Genomic DNA, 15,732 nt, shown 5'->3' on the forward strand with positions numbered 1-15,732 from the left:
GCTGTTCCCTGCAGTGGGTGGAGGGGCGATGGGTGGGAGGTGCTCAGGGAAACGTCCTGTATCTTGAGCCACGTGGTGCATGTATCTCGTTACCGTGAGGGGTGGGTACCGGGCAGAGCAGAGTGGCCACCTCGCATCAGGGTACTATTACTGCCGCTATTGCTGCCAGCTCCTGATGGCGTGATCCCAGCAGGAAGCGGGAGAAGGATGGCGGGGATGTTGCCGGGCAGCAGGGAGGGGGGGTGCCCGCGTGCTTGCTCCGAATCTAGACTCTGCCCCTCACTGGCAGGTTAGCTCATGTGCCCGAGACTTTCCTCATCCGTAAAGTGACACCATCTGGGGGCTGATGTGGCTTGGGGGTTTCAGGGCACTGAGCCCAGCTTGCTGCAAGCACCCACTGGCTGTCCTAATGAGGGATGGTCAAGGATGAGGGTTCCTGACCCTCCTGGCAGAGAGGACAGTTTGAATGAGTCTGGAAACACTTGAACTTGGAGTGTCAAGCTTGGAGAACCAGCTCCTACAGGATTTACTTGCCTATCTTAGGCAAATTGCTTATCTGCTCTCTGCCTCAGTGCCTTATCTGTGACCTGGGGACCAGCATTTCCTGGGACTAAGATGTGGGCCTTGCAGCCACAGGGTGGAGAGAAGAAGCACCCAGCAGGGTGTCTTAGGGTAGCATTTCAAAGCTCAGCTTAAGTTCTCAACTTTTCTCCTGAGCAGACTTTTGACCCTGGAGCTGGTCAGCAATTAATCAAAAACAAAGGATTCCTTTGTTATCATCTCCACACAGATCAACCCCTGGGATGGGATGCTTGCCCTGAAGCCTGGGTGCCGGCATCCCAGAGCAGACCAGGAGTGAGATGCCCCAAAGAGTTCTCCTTGCCTTTCGTTTTTTAAAAAATATTTAATTAATTAATTTTAAAATTATTTTTGGCTGTGTTGGGTCTTAGTTGCAGCACACGGGATCTTCGTTGCAGCATGCGGGCTTCTCTCTAGTTGTGGTGTGCAGGTTTTCTCTCTCTAGTTGTGGCTCGCGGGCTCCAGGGCACGTGGGCTCTGTAGTTCGCGGCACACGGCTCTCTAGTCAAGGCACACGGGGTCAGTAGTTGTGGCGCGCAGGCTTAGTTGCCCCGTGGCATGTGGGATCTTAGTTCCCTGACCAGGGATCGAACGCGGGTCCCCTGAATTGGAAGGCAGATTCTTTACCACTGGGCCACCAGGGAAGTCCCCTCCTTGCCTTTCTGGAGCTGACACTTGCTAGCCATATGTGGCCTCGGGTCACTCACTTTACCTGCTTGAGCCTCAGTTTCCCCATCTTTAAGGAGGAAGTGATGGTCACAGTCTGGACCCCAAAGGGTCCTGCCAGGAATTAGATGAAATCAGGTGCTCAGGGTCCTGGCAACAGAAATGGGCCAAGGACATCCAGGAAGCCTGTCTACTCCTCACTGTGCTCCCATCCAGGGCTGGCGTCTTTCCCTGCCTCTGGTTTGGGGAGAAGGAAGAGCCCAGGACAGTCTCGAGGTGTAGACCCTCATGGGCACCTCCAAGCAATTATCTTCTCTTCTCTGGGCCCTGAGCAGGGACAGGCAGAGAGTTACAACTGGAAGATGAATGATGGTGGTTTGGGAGAAGGAGAGAATGGGAGGGGAAGGACCCGGGGGCCTCCTGCACCTCTCCACCTGCTCGGGGCAGAGGCAGCTCCTGTAACAAGATCATCCTCATTCTTGGGAAAATTATCCCTGGAAAGGGGCAGGAATAATACTAATAACAGTTATGAGTTATTGAGGACCAATGAGGCGGTGGGGACCGTACAAACACCTCACTTACCTGGGTTGAGTCCTTTGCTCTTTGCCCCAACCCTACAAAATAGGAACAGGTGTTGGTGTCATTTTACAGATGAAGAGAGAGAGGCACAGAGCCATCCCATAATGGGCTCCCAGCGAAGAAACAGCTGAGCTGGTTTTCACACCCCGGCAGCAAAGGGGACTGCGCAGATGAGATCACGGATGCCTGTCTTAACAGCTGCTCCTGGAGCTGTAGCCAGGCAGAATTCCCACGTTTGCATGAGTTTGTGTAGTGGGCCCAGTTTTGGGGTGGAGAGATCAAGCCTTGGAAGCTGGCCTGGGTGACCCTAGAAAGATAAGCCCTTCTGAAGAGGTTTGCTCATTGCTTACTACGGCCACAGTCCTGATAAGTAATCCATGGCACGGCAGGGCAGGGTCACACTGAAGTGTAGGAAGAGTAGGCGGGGACTGCTAGGGGAAGTCCTGCAGCCTGAGAGCCGAGGGACCAGGGAAACCATCTTGCTCCCCACTTTATAGGTAAAGCCACTCGGCCTCCGGAAGCTCTGGGAGACTTGCCCAGTGTCACACAAGTTAGTGTCAGAACTGAGACCAGAATCCGGGTTCCCCAATGCCTGATAGGGTATTTGTCCCTCTCATCACCCTACTTAACACTAACTCTTAGGTCAGCATATTCATGCAACAAAAGTGTACTGTACACTGACTGTGTTCCAGCTTGGGGGGCATGAGAGTGAGTGACACAGATGTGGCTACATCTGTATGAAGCATGCAGTCCATTCTGGTTGCTACTGCTGTGTAACAAATATCCCCCAAATTTAGTGGCATAAAACAGGCTGTTATGGACTGAACACTTGTTTCCCCCCCCCCCCAGTTAATATATTGAAGCCCTACCCCCCAGTGTGACTGTGTTTGTAGACAGGGCCTCTAATGAAGTAAAGTTAAATGAGGTCATAAGGGTGGGGCTCTGATACCTTAGGATTAGTGTCCTTATAAGAAAAGACACCAGAGAGCTCTCTCTCTTTCTCCTTCTTGCTCTCTCTCTTGCTCTCTCTCTCTCTCTGCCATGGGAGGACCCATGAGAAGGCAGCCATCTGCAAGTCAGGAAGGGGCCCTCTCTAGAACCTGACCATGCTGGCACCATGATCTAGGACTTCCAGCCTCCAGAAAATAAATTTTCGTTGTGTAAGCCGCTCAGTCTCTGTTACTCTGTAATGGAAGCCTCAACAGACTAATACACAGGGCTTGGCAAACTTTCTCCGTAAAGGGCAAGCTGGTAAATATTTTAGGCTTTATGGCCACGTGGTTTCTGTCCAAATTATTCACCTCCACCACTGAGTGTAAAAGCAGCTGTAGCCACGTGTAATAAATGGGCATGGTGTGTTCCAACCAGACTTTGTTTATAAAAGCAGGCAGTGGCCCCTGAGCTGTAGTTGACGTGACCTCTGCCTGACCTCACAAAGCAATAATCATCTATTTTGTTCAGAAATTGAAATTATGATGGAAACAACCTAAGTGTCTGTTGCTGGACGAATGAATAAAGAAAATGAGGTAGATATAGAAATAATGGAATATCACTCAGCCATAAAAATGAAGGAAACCCTGCCATTTGCAACAACCTAGATGGACCTTGAGGGCATTATGCTAAGTGAAATAAGTCAGAGAAAGACAAATATAATTTCATCTCACTTACTTGTGGAATCTAAAACAAAAAAACCCAAAAGCCCACAGATACAGAGAACAGATTGGACTGGAGGTTGCAGGGGAGGGGGGTAGGCAAAATGGGTGAAGGGGTCAAAAAGTACAAACTTCCACTTATAAAGTAAATAAGTCCCAGGATGTAATGCACAGCATGGTGACTTTAGTTAACAGTACTGTGTTGCAGATTTGAAAGCTGCTAAGAGAGCAGATCATTTTTTCTTTTTAATAAATTTATTTTATTTTTAGCTGCATTGGGTCTTCGTTGCTGCGCAAGGGCTTTCTCTAGTTGCGGCGAGCGGGGGCTTCTCACTGTGGTGGTTTCTCTTGTTGTGGAGCACGGGCTCTAGGCGCGCAGGCTTCAGTAGTTGTGGCATGTGGGTTCAGTAGTTATGGCGCGCAGGCTCTAGAGCGCAGGCTCAGCAGTTGTGGTGCATGGGCTTAGCTGCTCAGTGGCACGTGGGATCTTCCCGGACCAGGGCTCGAACCCATGTCCCCTGCATTGGCAGGTGGATTCTTAACCACTGCGCCACCAGGGAAGCCCTAAGAGAGTAAATCTTAAATGTTCTCATCACAAGAAAAAAATGATTCTGTAACTCTGTATGGTGATGGATGTTAATTAGACTTATTGTGGTGATCATTTTGCAATATATACAAATATCAAATCATTGTTGTACATCTGAAACTAGTATAATGTTGTGTGTCAGTTACACCTCAAAAGGGAAAAAGAGAAATTGGAATTATGACAAGGCATGGGGGGGAAAGCCCCATGGATGGGGTCTCTGATCCACGTGGCATTTGCTGGTGTGGCCGGACAGGAGCTGGTGGACTGACTTTCAAAATGGTGTGCTTACAGAGCTGTCAACTGGGGCTGGCTGCTGGCGGGGAGTCCAGCTGGGGCTGAGGGCTGGAGGGCCCATTTCTCTCCTGATGAGCCTCTTCACGGGCTGCTTGGGCTTCCTGACAGCATGGTGAGATGGGCCCATGCTCCCAGATCTCAAGAGCATGAGGCAGAAGCTGTGTCACCGTTTACACCCTAACCTTCGAAATCACATTGTGCCACTTCTGCTATACTCACCAGCCGGCCCACCTCCCAGCAGATAGAGCGTCAGTATCACGTTATAAGAGAGCATGAAGAAAGGGAGCTCCCGATGCAGATGTCTCACTGTGTAGGGTAAACATAGGCACCTTCAAGGAGACAAAGGGGAAACTATAGATTGCAGCTCAGGTCTCTGAAGGAGACACATGGGCTTCTGTGGAGGTGAGAGGGAGGCATTCTTTATATAGGGAAAACAGGAAGCCTTTCTGGAGCTGAAACCGGAAAACTTCCCGGTCCCAGGAAGAGGGAGTGGGCATAGGAAATGGCAATGCACACCCTGGAGGCTGGCAAAGCAGACAGCTTGGGCTGGAATCCTGCTTAATCAATATCTTCCCTTTGGCCGGGCACTTCCCAGAGCGGGCTTTAACCTGGTCATTGTGGAAGCCCAGGTCACCTGAGGAGTTGCCCGTGGAGTCACTAACGTGAGCTGTTCACCCCAGAGCCTGGTGCACAGAACCGTGAAATTCCTCATGGTGGTCTGGCTTTTTGTTCCTTCTCCCTGGCTTGTGTTTTGAGATTGCTGGGTGGTACTGTGTTTATAGCCTTGGACAGTTTCCTCCAAAATGAAATCAATACCGCTAGCCCTACTTTATGGGAGAATGATTTCCAAATTGCACAAAATGAATGCCTCTACTATCTGCATTACAGGGAAGAGAGTCTGTCACTGTTGGAGCTAATCTGAGAGGAGGCAGGGTCATGGGGGGGGCGTGTTTGGAATTGCCTGGGGGAAGGGTATGCATTAGCCAGAGGTAGAAGGTGCTGACCAGTAATTGCTCGGAACCAATCACCATTTCCCAGCGAGATCTCAGTTGCAATCCACTGCTTGTGTGAGGAAGGGCTGCTGAATCAGCAAAAGAGAGCTTGGAAATAAAATGAAAGAAAGTGCAGACTGTCCAAGAGAAACGGCAATTTTATGTCAGCAGTGTCGAGGGAAGCAGGCTGAAGGCTGGGCATCCCATGTAGAAAGCCGTGACCTTTGCTGGGGGCTGGGCTTCTAATAACACCACTTCCCACTTCTTGAGCTCCTACCGGGCACTGGGCGCTCAGCTGAGCTGAGTTCTCACAGCGACCTGATGGGAATTGCCCAAAGCCACACAGCTGCTGGGCCATGGAGGCAGGATTTGAATCTGAATCTTGAGGAAAGTCTGCAGCCCTTTCCCTTACACATTCATGATATCTTATTTTTCATTTACACCGAACAGCCGTGAGATACTATTTTATATCCATTTAGAGAGAAAAAAAAAATGCAGACCTAAGTCTGATAACACCGAGTTTTAGCCAGAAAGTGGAGAACCAGAAGTGCAGTGCACTGCAGGGTGAGAAGGAAATTGCTCCAGGTGTTCCGGAGAGCCATTTGGCAACGTCCATTAGGTCCAAGATGTGCTCTCCCCAAGAATTCCACCCCTAGGAGTTTAGCAAAACCTTCCGGAGAGTACAGGGAGGCGCCACCTAGAAGGCGCATTGAATCACTGTAACTGCAAAGTCACAAAGCAAAACTGAAAACTCCCTAATTGTCCCTCTGCAGGGGGCTGGTAAAGAGAGGACTGCCCTGCAGGCTGGTGGCCCTTTAGGGAGGGGGCTTTGGTGCTCAGGTCAAGACAAGAAGTTGAGCGTGAACTCTGGGAGAAGGAGGAGGGGCTCGTTTTCCAGTGAGAGCCCGTTTGGCCAAAGGTGGGAACAGTGCTGGCAGGCGGTGTGAGCAGGGCCCCTGGCTAGTGGTGACTTCAAAGTGTAGCTTTTTTGGCGTCCTAAATCTCAGCTCCAAGGCCTGTCTTGCAATTCCTGACTCTGCTCGGCCCGAGTCACCCCTGCACTCCAACGAGCCCCGACCCTGTGCAGTCTCCCCCCGCAGCACTCGGGTGCTGCCGTTTGCCCAACACGTTCCGGGAGAGCTGGGAACTCGGGCTCCTGCCTACGGATTTATGGGCCAGGAAATGCATTTCAAATTGGTCCCAGGATACTCGGATCCAGCAATCAGACACCATCTCTTGGGGGTGGGGGATGGGAGTATGTGTGGAGAGAGACCTAATAACGCCCGAGTGGCGATCCCACTTGCTCCCCCAAAGCACAACCGCTCCCGGGATGGGGGGCTACCTGTTGGCCAGGGCGCGGGGAGGGACGGAACTTGGGTGTCTTTACTCCAAGGTATGTGCGTGTAGCCGGACTTTCTCTTAATTTATGGGGCGGGGCTAATCTCCAAATACCAGTTTTCTAAGGCGAGCATCACCCTTCCCCCAAAAGTGGACCCGAACTGCCTGTAAGGAAAAAGGACGGATCATTTGTCGTAGAGAAAACCACCTGTGGTCCGCCAAAAGCCTCTTCAGTCAAGTCAGGGCCAGGCGTCGCAGGCGGGAACCGGGCGCGAGGGGCGAGGCTCGGGGTGGGGGAGCCGAAACATGCGGGGCGCCCCCGGCCCACCCTGGGCGTGCTGTGCAGGGCTTCACCTCGCAGCTCCCGGGAGGGGGCAGAGAGCGCCCTGGGTGCTGGGCGCCTTCCCGTTACGCAGTTCCTGTCCCTTTAAATCCAAGTCCCGGGAAAGGGGGGGCTGGGGCGCCCCGGCTGGACCCCTATTTCCAGGCTGGCCCGAGCAAGAGGGGAAGACGGGCGGGCGGGGCGCCTGGGGCCTCCGCCTGCGCCACGCGCCCTAGACCAGGAGGAGCAGCTCCCCTCTCCAGGCAGCCGGCGCGCTGGGGGCGGGGGGCCGGGCGGGGGCGCGCGGGCGGCGGGGTGCGGGGGCGCGCGCGCGGGCGGCGCGCGGGCTACGGGCGCGCGCCGCGCCGGCCCGAGCGCGCGAGCCGGCCCCGGAGCGCACGCCGCCGCTGCCGCCCGCCGCCCGCCGCCCGCCGCCGCCGCCGCCGCCCGACCAGCCGCATTGCTGCTGCCGCCGCCGCCCGGCCCGGCCCGCGGCCCCCAATATGGTGCAGCCGCCCGCGCCGCCGCCCGTGCCGCCGCCGCCCGCGGGCCCCGCCGCCGCCCTCGGGCGCCCGCAGCGCGGCAGCCGCAGGTGGGGGACTGCGCCCCAGGCCTGAGCTCCGCTGTCCTCGCCCGGCCTGCGCGGCCAGCCCGGCGGGCTCGCCTCCGAGGGGCACTTGCAGCTGAGGTGGAGCCGTTTGCACCAGACGCTCCTGCTCCTGCCCCCTCCCTCCCCCTCCCCTCCCCTCCCCTCCCCCGCCCTCCTCCCCTCCGGTCCTGTCTCCAGCGGGAGCGCGAGACGCTGGTCAGGCTCCGCGGCGCAGCTCGAAAATGAATAATCGCCCCCAATTGACTTAAATTCCACCGAAGCCGGCGCCGCGGCCGCCCGCCGACCGGGACCTGCTCGCTGTGTTTTTTGCTTTCTCCATTCTTCCTTTAAAAAAAAAAAAAAAAGCAAAACAAAACCAGCCAGCCAGCCAACCAAGACTCCGGTTTGTTGATCGCCTTTTTTTTTTTTTTCACCGTTTGCGGGATTTGCAAACCGAGTTACATGCATGTCCAGTGGGGGTAGGTTTAATTTTGACGATGGAGGGTCCTACTGTGGAGGCTGGGAGGACGGCAAGGCGCACGGCCATGGCGTCTGCACCGGCCCCAAGGGCCAAGGCGAATACACCGGCTCGTGGAGCCACGGCTTCGAGGTACTGGGCGTCTACACCTGGCCCAGCGGCAACACGTACCAGGGCACTTGGGCGCAGGGCAAGCGCCACGGCATCGGCCTGGAGAGCAAGGGGAAGTGGGTGTACAAGGGCGAGTGGACGCACGGATTTAAGGGGCGCTACGGGGTGCGGGAGTGCACGGGCAACGGGGCCAAGTACGAAGGGACCTGGAGCAACGGGCTGCAGGACGGCTACGGCACCGAGACCTACTCCGATGGAGGTAGGTGCGCTGGGCGCGCGGGGGCTGGCGGAGGAGGGACCTTCTTCTCTTGCCTCTTCTGTTTATCTCTGGGGAAGTCCAGCTTTTCCCTCCAGAGGGCCGTGGGCACCTGGGGCATTTCCTGGGGCTCCCTGGAGGCCACAGCGGCCTTGGCTACAGGTTGCCCCACTGCCTGGCGGGGGACAGTGCCCCTGTGCTAGCTGAAGGGTGTTGGGGGCTTTCCAGGAGCAGTGCCAGGCCCGGGAGCCGCGGAGCTGAGCAGTGTCAGTGCATCGTCCAAGAGGAGGCCGGAAAGGCCAGACTGGGCCCGCGGCCTCCTCCGGGACCCAGCAAGGGCGCAGGGGGGCTGGGAGAGGGCCCCCTCCCCTTGTTGGCAAAGCTCCCTGGGTGTCGGCTTCTAGGAGTCAGGCCCCAGCTCTGCTGCTTGTTTTCCTGCGGTGCCGACGGGCCTCCCTGAGTCCTGATCAACCCAAGCCAATGGAAAGAGAGTGGCTGGGAGAGCTAGAGGCGGGGGCTGCAAACCCAAACCATCACAACAAGGCAATAAACTTCTAGGTGGTTGGACGCGGGCTAGCACTGCCGGAGCAGGCTGCTGAGGGGAGGAGGGAGGGAGGCCCATCTGTTTAGCGCGAGCCCAGGAAGCTCGGCTTTCAGTGGCTGAATCATTTTCACCATTAGTTTAGGGGCGCTCTGTGCCTTCATCCTAAGATGCCACCACATTCCCGGCTGGAAGCCAGAGCTCTGCCCGCCTGCCCACCCGCCGCCGCGGCCGTAGGATGGTTTCTGTGCGGGGAGCCCTGGCCAGCTTTGCGGCTGTCCCCCCCTCCCCCCGTCCCAGACGGTCCGGTGTCCACTCCTCGGGGCGTCTGAGAGGCGTGGAGAATTTACTGTTTCTGCAAGCCAGACCCCAAACGAGCCTGCTCTCTATAGGCTCCCTCCCCCACGTAGGAGCTCCTCCCCAGAAGTGGCTCCATGGCTCCCCAGGAATTTTTCAGGCACGCCTGGGAAAGCAGTGGGGCCCAGGGGGGACTTGCGTGCTTCGGCACAGAGATCACGAGCGTACGTGTGGTCTCCTGCTCGCTGCCTCCGAGTTAAACACCTGCTCCCCGGCCACATCCACAAGTGACGGAGGGCTGGAGAGTAATTATTACTTTGGCTTATACAGCCGAGAGGCAGGGTTCGTTATTCGCCCGAGGGGAGGAGGCGTGGGGGGCAGTTACTTATATAACGCTCTTGCCTGTCAAAGCCGTGGCGCCCCGTCCCAGGCGGCCTCTTCTGTGCTGTTGTTGTTTTCCTGGAGTGGGTTGGAGAGCTTCCCTGACCCTGGGGCGCTGGGGCAGGCTGAGCAGACGGCCCTCCCTGGGTTCTAGGCCGCGCGCGTGTGTGTGTGTGTGTGTGTGTGTGTGTGTGCGCGCGCGCGTGTGCGTGTGTGTGTGTGCGTGTGTGTGTGTGCGCGCGCACGCACTCGCAGGCACGGCAAGGCCCAGGCGCAGATGTGGGTGGCTGAGGTGGGCGGCCGAGCAGCTTGGCGCTCCCAGCTGGGCTTTTTGGGAACCCGGGGACCGTGGTCACCCAGGGGCTCTGGTCTGGCCGCTAGGCAGATCCGTCCCTCCAGAGGTGCTCCCAGCTGTGCCTGTGCCTAGAGACTGGAGCCTGGGAGGAGAGGAGCCCCGGTCCCTCTGGAGCTCAGCAGAGTGTCTGAGAGTGAGGTCCAGCACCCCAGTCGGCCCACCTTCCCCAGAAATCTTCAGTGGCCAACAGAATTCTATGCTCCGTTCCACAGACATCTACTGAGTGCCTACTCTGAGCAGGTGGTCGGGGCTCTGGGAAAACAGCAGGCGGAAGGCCGTACCCTCGCGGAACTTCCATTTCAGAGGGAAGGGTGGTAATTTCGCTGTGACGGCTGGGAGGGGAGGGTCTGATTCTGGGGCTGGGCGTGAGCGTAGGAGCAGATGCGTCGTTGTGAGGAGTGCTGCCTTCGTTGGGTGGACATCCTTGGGTCTCTACCCGCCATTCAACCGGCTACGCCGTGTCCACTCCCTAAAGCACTTCCGTCTGCACTGTGTTGCTTGAGTCTCACACGTTGGAGGGGCAAGGGTCATATCCATCACAGACAGAGCCAGGGAGGCCCCGGAGCCCCCGAGACAGGATAGAACCCCCAGCCTTTGGTGGCAGAGTCGAGGGTTTGAACCCCTGATCTGTCCAGGGTGGGGCCCTCTTTCCTCACATCACACCACCTGTATGCCAGCCGAGGCAGGCACACAGATGCAGGGCGCCCGGCCGACTGCTGCCTTGTGGTTGGCAACAGGGCATGATGGAAAGTCGAATTGACCTTCCTGGCCTGGAATAATCGGGCCCAGACATCTGGGGCCACTTTTCTGGAACGTGGTCCCCGCTCCTCATGAGGAAGGAGGGGACTGTTGAGAATGTTTGCCCTCAAGCAGCGCGTGGGGTGAGCAGAGCCGACATGGGGTGTCGTAGTCTGCCAGAACGGAGCGGCGGGCCTCCTCGCCTGCTCCCAAGTCAGCTGGTGGGCGGGGGTGGCCGTGTTTCGGAGAGGGCAAGTAGAGCCTTCATGAGTTCACGGTCCTGACTCCAGTCCTACTCTTCCTTTGCACAAGGAGTGGGAATGTTGGGCCCGCATCAGCAGAGCTCCCGAACTTCAGCCCAGCTCCCAGTGCTGACTTGGGGAAGTGGTGATTTTCATGAATAATGCACCGACGGCAAATGTAGTCTGCGTTTAGCTGGAATTGGTATGGAATCCATTTCAGCTGGGGACACTTCTGCCAACTCCCCCTCCTCCAGGTTCCTCCTCCCCCGGGCGCAAGGCATGCATTGCTCACTAAAGTGAGCTGAGCGGCCTTCACTGTCTGTCAGGTGACCCCGCATTGACGGTGAGGCCTGAGGGCCCAGGGTGGCAAGAGCACATGCTGTGGGGTTGGCATCCGTTGGGCTTGAATCCCAGGGGTGCCTTTGCTCTGCTCTGTGACCTTGGGGAAGTTACTTAACTTCTCTGCGCTTCTGTTTCTGAAGCTGTACAAAGGGCTGATAATAACTGTGAAGTAGGTGGAGATTAATTGAGGCGGTGTACACGTCAATGCCAGGAATAGAGTAAGCATTCGTTATTATTTAACCCTGTTTTATTATTACAGTTCATATGTGATGAATGTCACTTACAGTGATCGTTATTAGAACCAACAGCCAGACATGACGATGATGATAATGAAAATGATAATAAAAGGCAATGTTCAGCACTTGCTGTGTGCCGAGCATGGGGCTGGTGTATGTATAATTACAGCACTCAATCCCTGTACCTCTCCGGGCTTGGTTTTCTCCGTCCTCTCATTTCCCACATTGGGAAGCTGAGTCTCAGAGGAGCCAGATGAGTTGGCTGGTGAACGCTGGGCGGCACCCGGATTCACGCTCGGGGCAGCGGTTCCAGATCCCGTGCTCCTGTGTGGAACACTTGTCTCTAAACTCCCTCGTGCAAAACTCCCTCCTTGTTCCTTCCTCTTCCTCCGTACCCGTTCTCCTCTGGGTGCAGCAGAGGAGTTGGAGGCAGATGCACACGGGCAGACACCACACCCAGGCCCTCTTGTCTGCTCGCTGGACCCCTGCTTTGCTGTACAGGTAAATATTTCCTGCTGGGTGCCATGCACACAGGATCCCACGGACCAAAAGTTACCCCCCCCCCACAAATAAAACCCTCCCACAGCCCGAAAGATATGAGTCATTGCACACACCCGGCCGCTCCCCCTCAGTTACAGATTCCGTTCACCGGCCCAGATCCCTCAGCCCACACACGAATCACACACGCCCACAGTCAAAATTCAGATTCCCCGGTGCCTGCGCGCTCACACAGTACACCTGTCACCCAGAGATGGGTTCCACCCTGTCTTCCAAAACACAGCCATGTGCATCCTCCAGCTTTGTTCGATTGCCAGGTACTCCAGATCCCTCCCAGCTCCAGCTCCTGAGAAGCAGCTCTCCCTGTAAAGGGAGGGTGCCAGCCGCGGAGCAGGGCTCAGATACAGATGACTCGCAGCTTTGCTTCCACTTTAAATACACGTTTAGGCAGTTAATGCCTCGTTGAAGGGGGAAAAACCCTCATCCAAAGTCAGTGACCACTGGTCGTGTTTTGGGTGCTTGGCCAGGAATATGTGAAAAGTAAACTGTTTTGTTTTTTTTTTTAATCCAAATGCTCAATTTAGGAGGAAGCAGGTCCATGGACACGGGTATTACGCCAATAGGAACTCATTTCAGAAACAAAAGGCAGTTGGAGATAAAAGCATCTCCTCAGAGAGCCTTTCAGCCCCTTTGGGGAGGGAAAAGTCTCCATGAGGTGAAAGGAGAGGGGAAAGCAAGTAACTAGTTCTTTGTAGCCAGAAATAGCTGAGAAAGGAGTGTAGCTGAAAGCTCCCCCCATCCAGCACAGCCCCGGGGCGATGTAACGAGCCTTATATTAGGAAGCCTAACTGGGCTGGTGAGGAACTAAGTATCAGCATCCTCCGAAAATAGCCCTCCGCCGGCTGGCTAGTGAGTAGCCCTCGCTGACGCTAACAGTTCGCGCAGCAAACCTGGGGAAAGGGGGCCGTGCGCCCATCTTCCCTGAGGATGCCGTGGAGAGAGGACGCCCCTGGGGGAAAATGGTGATGGTGGCAGTAGGGGGTGGGCCAGGAACGTCTGCCCTTTCTCTTCAAGACTGTTTCTTCCTCATCTTCTGCCAGGCCTCCACAGCTCGAAAGACCGGCTAGCTATCAACCATGAGCTGATAATTCTGTATAAAACATTCCTTAGTCCTTAAATGTCAGCAAGAGATTAGATTTGTGAGCCCTGGAAGAGAGGATGATGTTTGCTTGAATTTTCTGCCGTGGTCCATCCCTTCTTGGATTAGCCACTCCCCAATTTGTACTTTCCTGACTTGTGAAAGGTCACGTGGTCAATGAAGGTGGCACTGCAAGGGGTCCTGGCCCCGCCGAACAGGCCCTGTGGACTGGAGGAAGGGACCGGCTCTCCCATCATTCCGGAGAGGAGCTGTCCCTTCAGCACCTTGGAGAGCGCCCCCCGCAAACTGCCTGGGCTTCCAGGGAGCCCGCCTTGCTCTGATTCCTCCGGGCATCTCTTCCCGCCAGTACCGGCCAGTGACCACCTGGCCCTGACCCCTCCACACTCGGCCACCAGAAGTCTTCCTGCTCCCGCTCTTTCAGTGTGTGGGTTCCGTGCTCCATGAAACACCACTACTGGGGGTGTTTGTTTTTCACCCCAATCCTATCAGTCTTTTCTGAAAAAGTTGAGTGCCTTCTAGATGTCTCCTGGTGAACCAAGAGAGCATTTCCCAGCTAGGGGAGGCAGCTTTGGGGTGGGGTCCTTTATTAGGACTCATGGAAATAAGACCTGAGGTTTATTTCCGCCTTGGGTTGTGTGTGCTCAGTTCCTGTGGGTGTACAGGGGTTATAAGTGCACACCAGGGACATCCCTGGCGGTCCAGTGGTTAAGACTTCGTGCTTCCACTGCAGGGGGCATGGGTTCGACCCCTGGTCAGAGAACTAAGATCCCGCATGCCACGCAGTGTGGCAAAAAAAAAAAAAAAAAGGGCACACCAAAGGCAGCAAAGGAACGATTTTGTCTGTAGCAGCGAATGAAAGACTGTTTTGCTTCTGTTCTCTTTAAACGGGCATCAACGGATTAGTCATCTACACCAACCCTGCCCAATCTGTATGTGGCTATTTGAATTTGAATTTAAATTAATTACAATGAAATGAAATTTAGAGACTCGGCGCTTCCGTCACACTAAGCCACATTGCAAGTGCTCAAGTGCCACTGTGACTCGTGACCACCACCCTGGACAGTGCGGAGACAGAACATTTCTGTCATCACACAAAGTCCTGTTGGACAGCGCTGGTGTGGAGTGTAAGAGTCATGCAGGAAGGGCTGTGTGTCTGTGCCGGTCACTGTTGAATGTCCAGTAACTAAAGTGGTACCAACATACAGTGGTCACTCAATAAATACTTGTGGAATGAATCACCTGTGCCAATGTAGTAGTGTTTCGTGATTTCATCCACTGTCATCATTTCACACATCCATGTTGTTGCAAGGACTTAGAACTGGATGTAGACAGTTAAAGGGGAATTTTAAAGCTCTTTAAAGCATTGCCATTGTAATTCCCTGGTCGGTTTTGTTTTGTTATCAGCTCTGTCGTTGCTTATAGAGACTGACAGTGTGTTACATGAGTAAGGCAGATGGTGTTGAATATGGTGCATAATAGAGATAATGTCCTAATGCTGTGAGGCATTCATGGCCAGAAGAGTTTTTTTTTTTTTGCGGTATGCGGGCCTCTCACTGTTGTGGCCTCTCCCGTTGCGGAGCACAGGCTCCGGACGCGCAGGCTCAGCGGCCATGGCTCACGGGCCCAGCCGCTCCGCGGCATGTGGGATCTTCGCGGACCGGGGCACGAACCCGTGTCCCCTGCATCGGCAGGCGGACTCTCAAGCACTGCGCCACCAGGGAAGCCCCAGAAGACATTTTTGGAGCACTGTCTAATGAGCAGCTTTCGTTGTAAAGTGCTAGGAAAGACAAGCAGAAAAATAAGCACCCTTTCATTTGCACACTTTCTAAAGATCCCTTTTCCTGTTTGATTCATTCATTCACTGAGAAGCATTTACTAGTTCCTACAGCGTTCAAGCCATAAAGACTGAGAAGCTCAGGTCCACTTTTGATGAATCCACCTGGCAGTCTTTGCCGAGCCTGACTCTGTGTCTTAGTTCATTTGGGCTGCTGTAACGGAATACCATGGACGGGGCAGGGTTTGGGGGGTTTTAAACAACAACATTCATTTCTCACAGTTCTGGAGGCTGAGAAGTCCCAGATCAAGGCCCTGGCAGATTTGGTGTTTGGTGAGGGCCTTCTGGGTTGCAGACTGCCACCTTCTCTGTGTCCTTACCTGAGGGGAGGGACAAAGGAGCTCTGTGGGGTCTCTTTCATAAAGGCACTGATCCTATCATGAGGGCTCCACCCTCATGACCTAATCACCTCCCAAAGCCTGTACCTCCTAACTCCATCACTTTGGGGGTTAGGATTTCAACGTATGGTTTGGTGGGGGGAGGACACAGAAATGCAGTCTAGGGGCTTCCCTGGTGGCGCAGTGGTTGAGAGTCCGCCTGCCGATGCAGGGGACGCGGGTTCGTGCCCCGGTCCGGGAAGATCCCACGTGCCGCGGAGCGGCTGGGCCCGTGAGCCATGGCCGCTGAGCCTGTGCGTCCGGAGCCTGTGCTCCGCAACGGGAGAGGC

At 55.3% G+C, this 15,732-nt stretch overlaps 1 protein-coding gene across 2 annotated transcripts in view; it reads left to right on the forward strand.

The window, feature by feature from the left end:
- Positions 1-15,732, forward strand: part of JPH3 (junctophilin 3) — a 161,698-nt gene that overhangs the window by 71,706 nt on the left and 74,260 nt on the right. Inside the window, exon 1 of one of the 2 annotated variants that reach the window (XM_067721388.1) lies at positions 7,574-8,445. The exons of the other annotated variant lie outside the window; for it this stretch is intronic. Coding sequence (XP_067577489.1) covers positions 8,064-8,445 — 382 coding nt within the window. The 5' untranslated portion in view covers positions 7,574-8,063. Of the gene's footprint in view, positions 1-7,573; positions 8,446-15,732 lie in introns of those variants that run through there. 2 annotated transcript variants of the gene reach the window in all.

This window comes from Pseudorca crassidens, chromosome 20 (assembly GCF_039906515.1).
Source record: "Pseudorca crassidens isolate mPseCra1 chromosome 20, mPseCra1.hap1, whole genome shotgun sequence".
Classification (NCBI taxonomy): Eukaryota; Metazoa; Chordata; class Mammalia; order Artiodactyla; family Delphinidae; genus Pseudorca; species Pseudorca crassidens.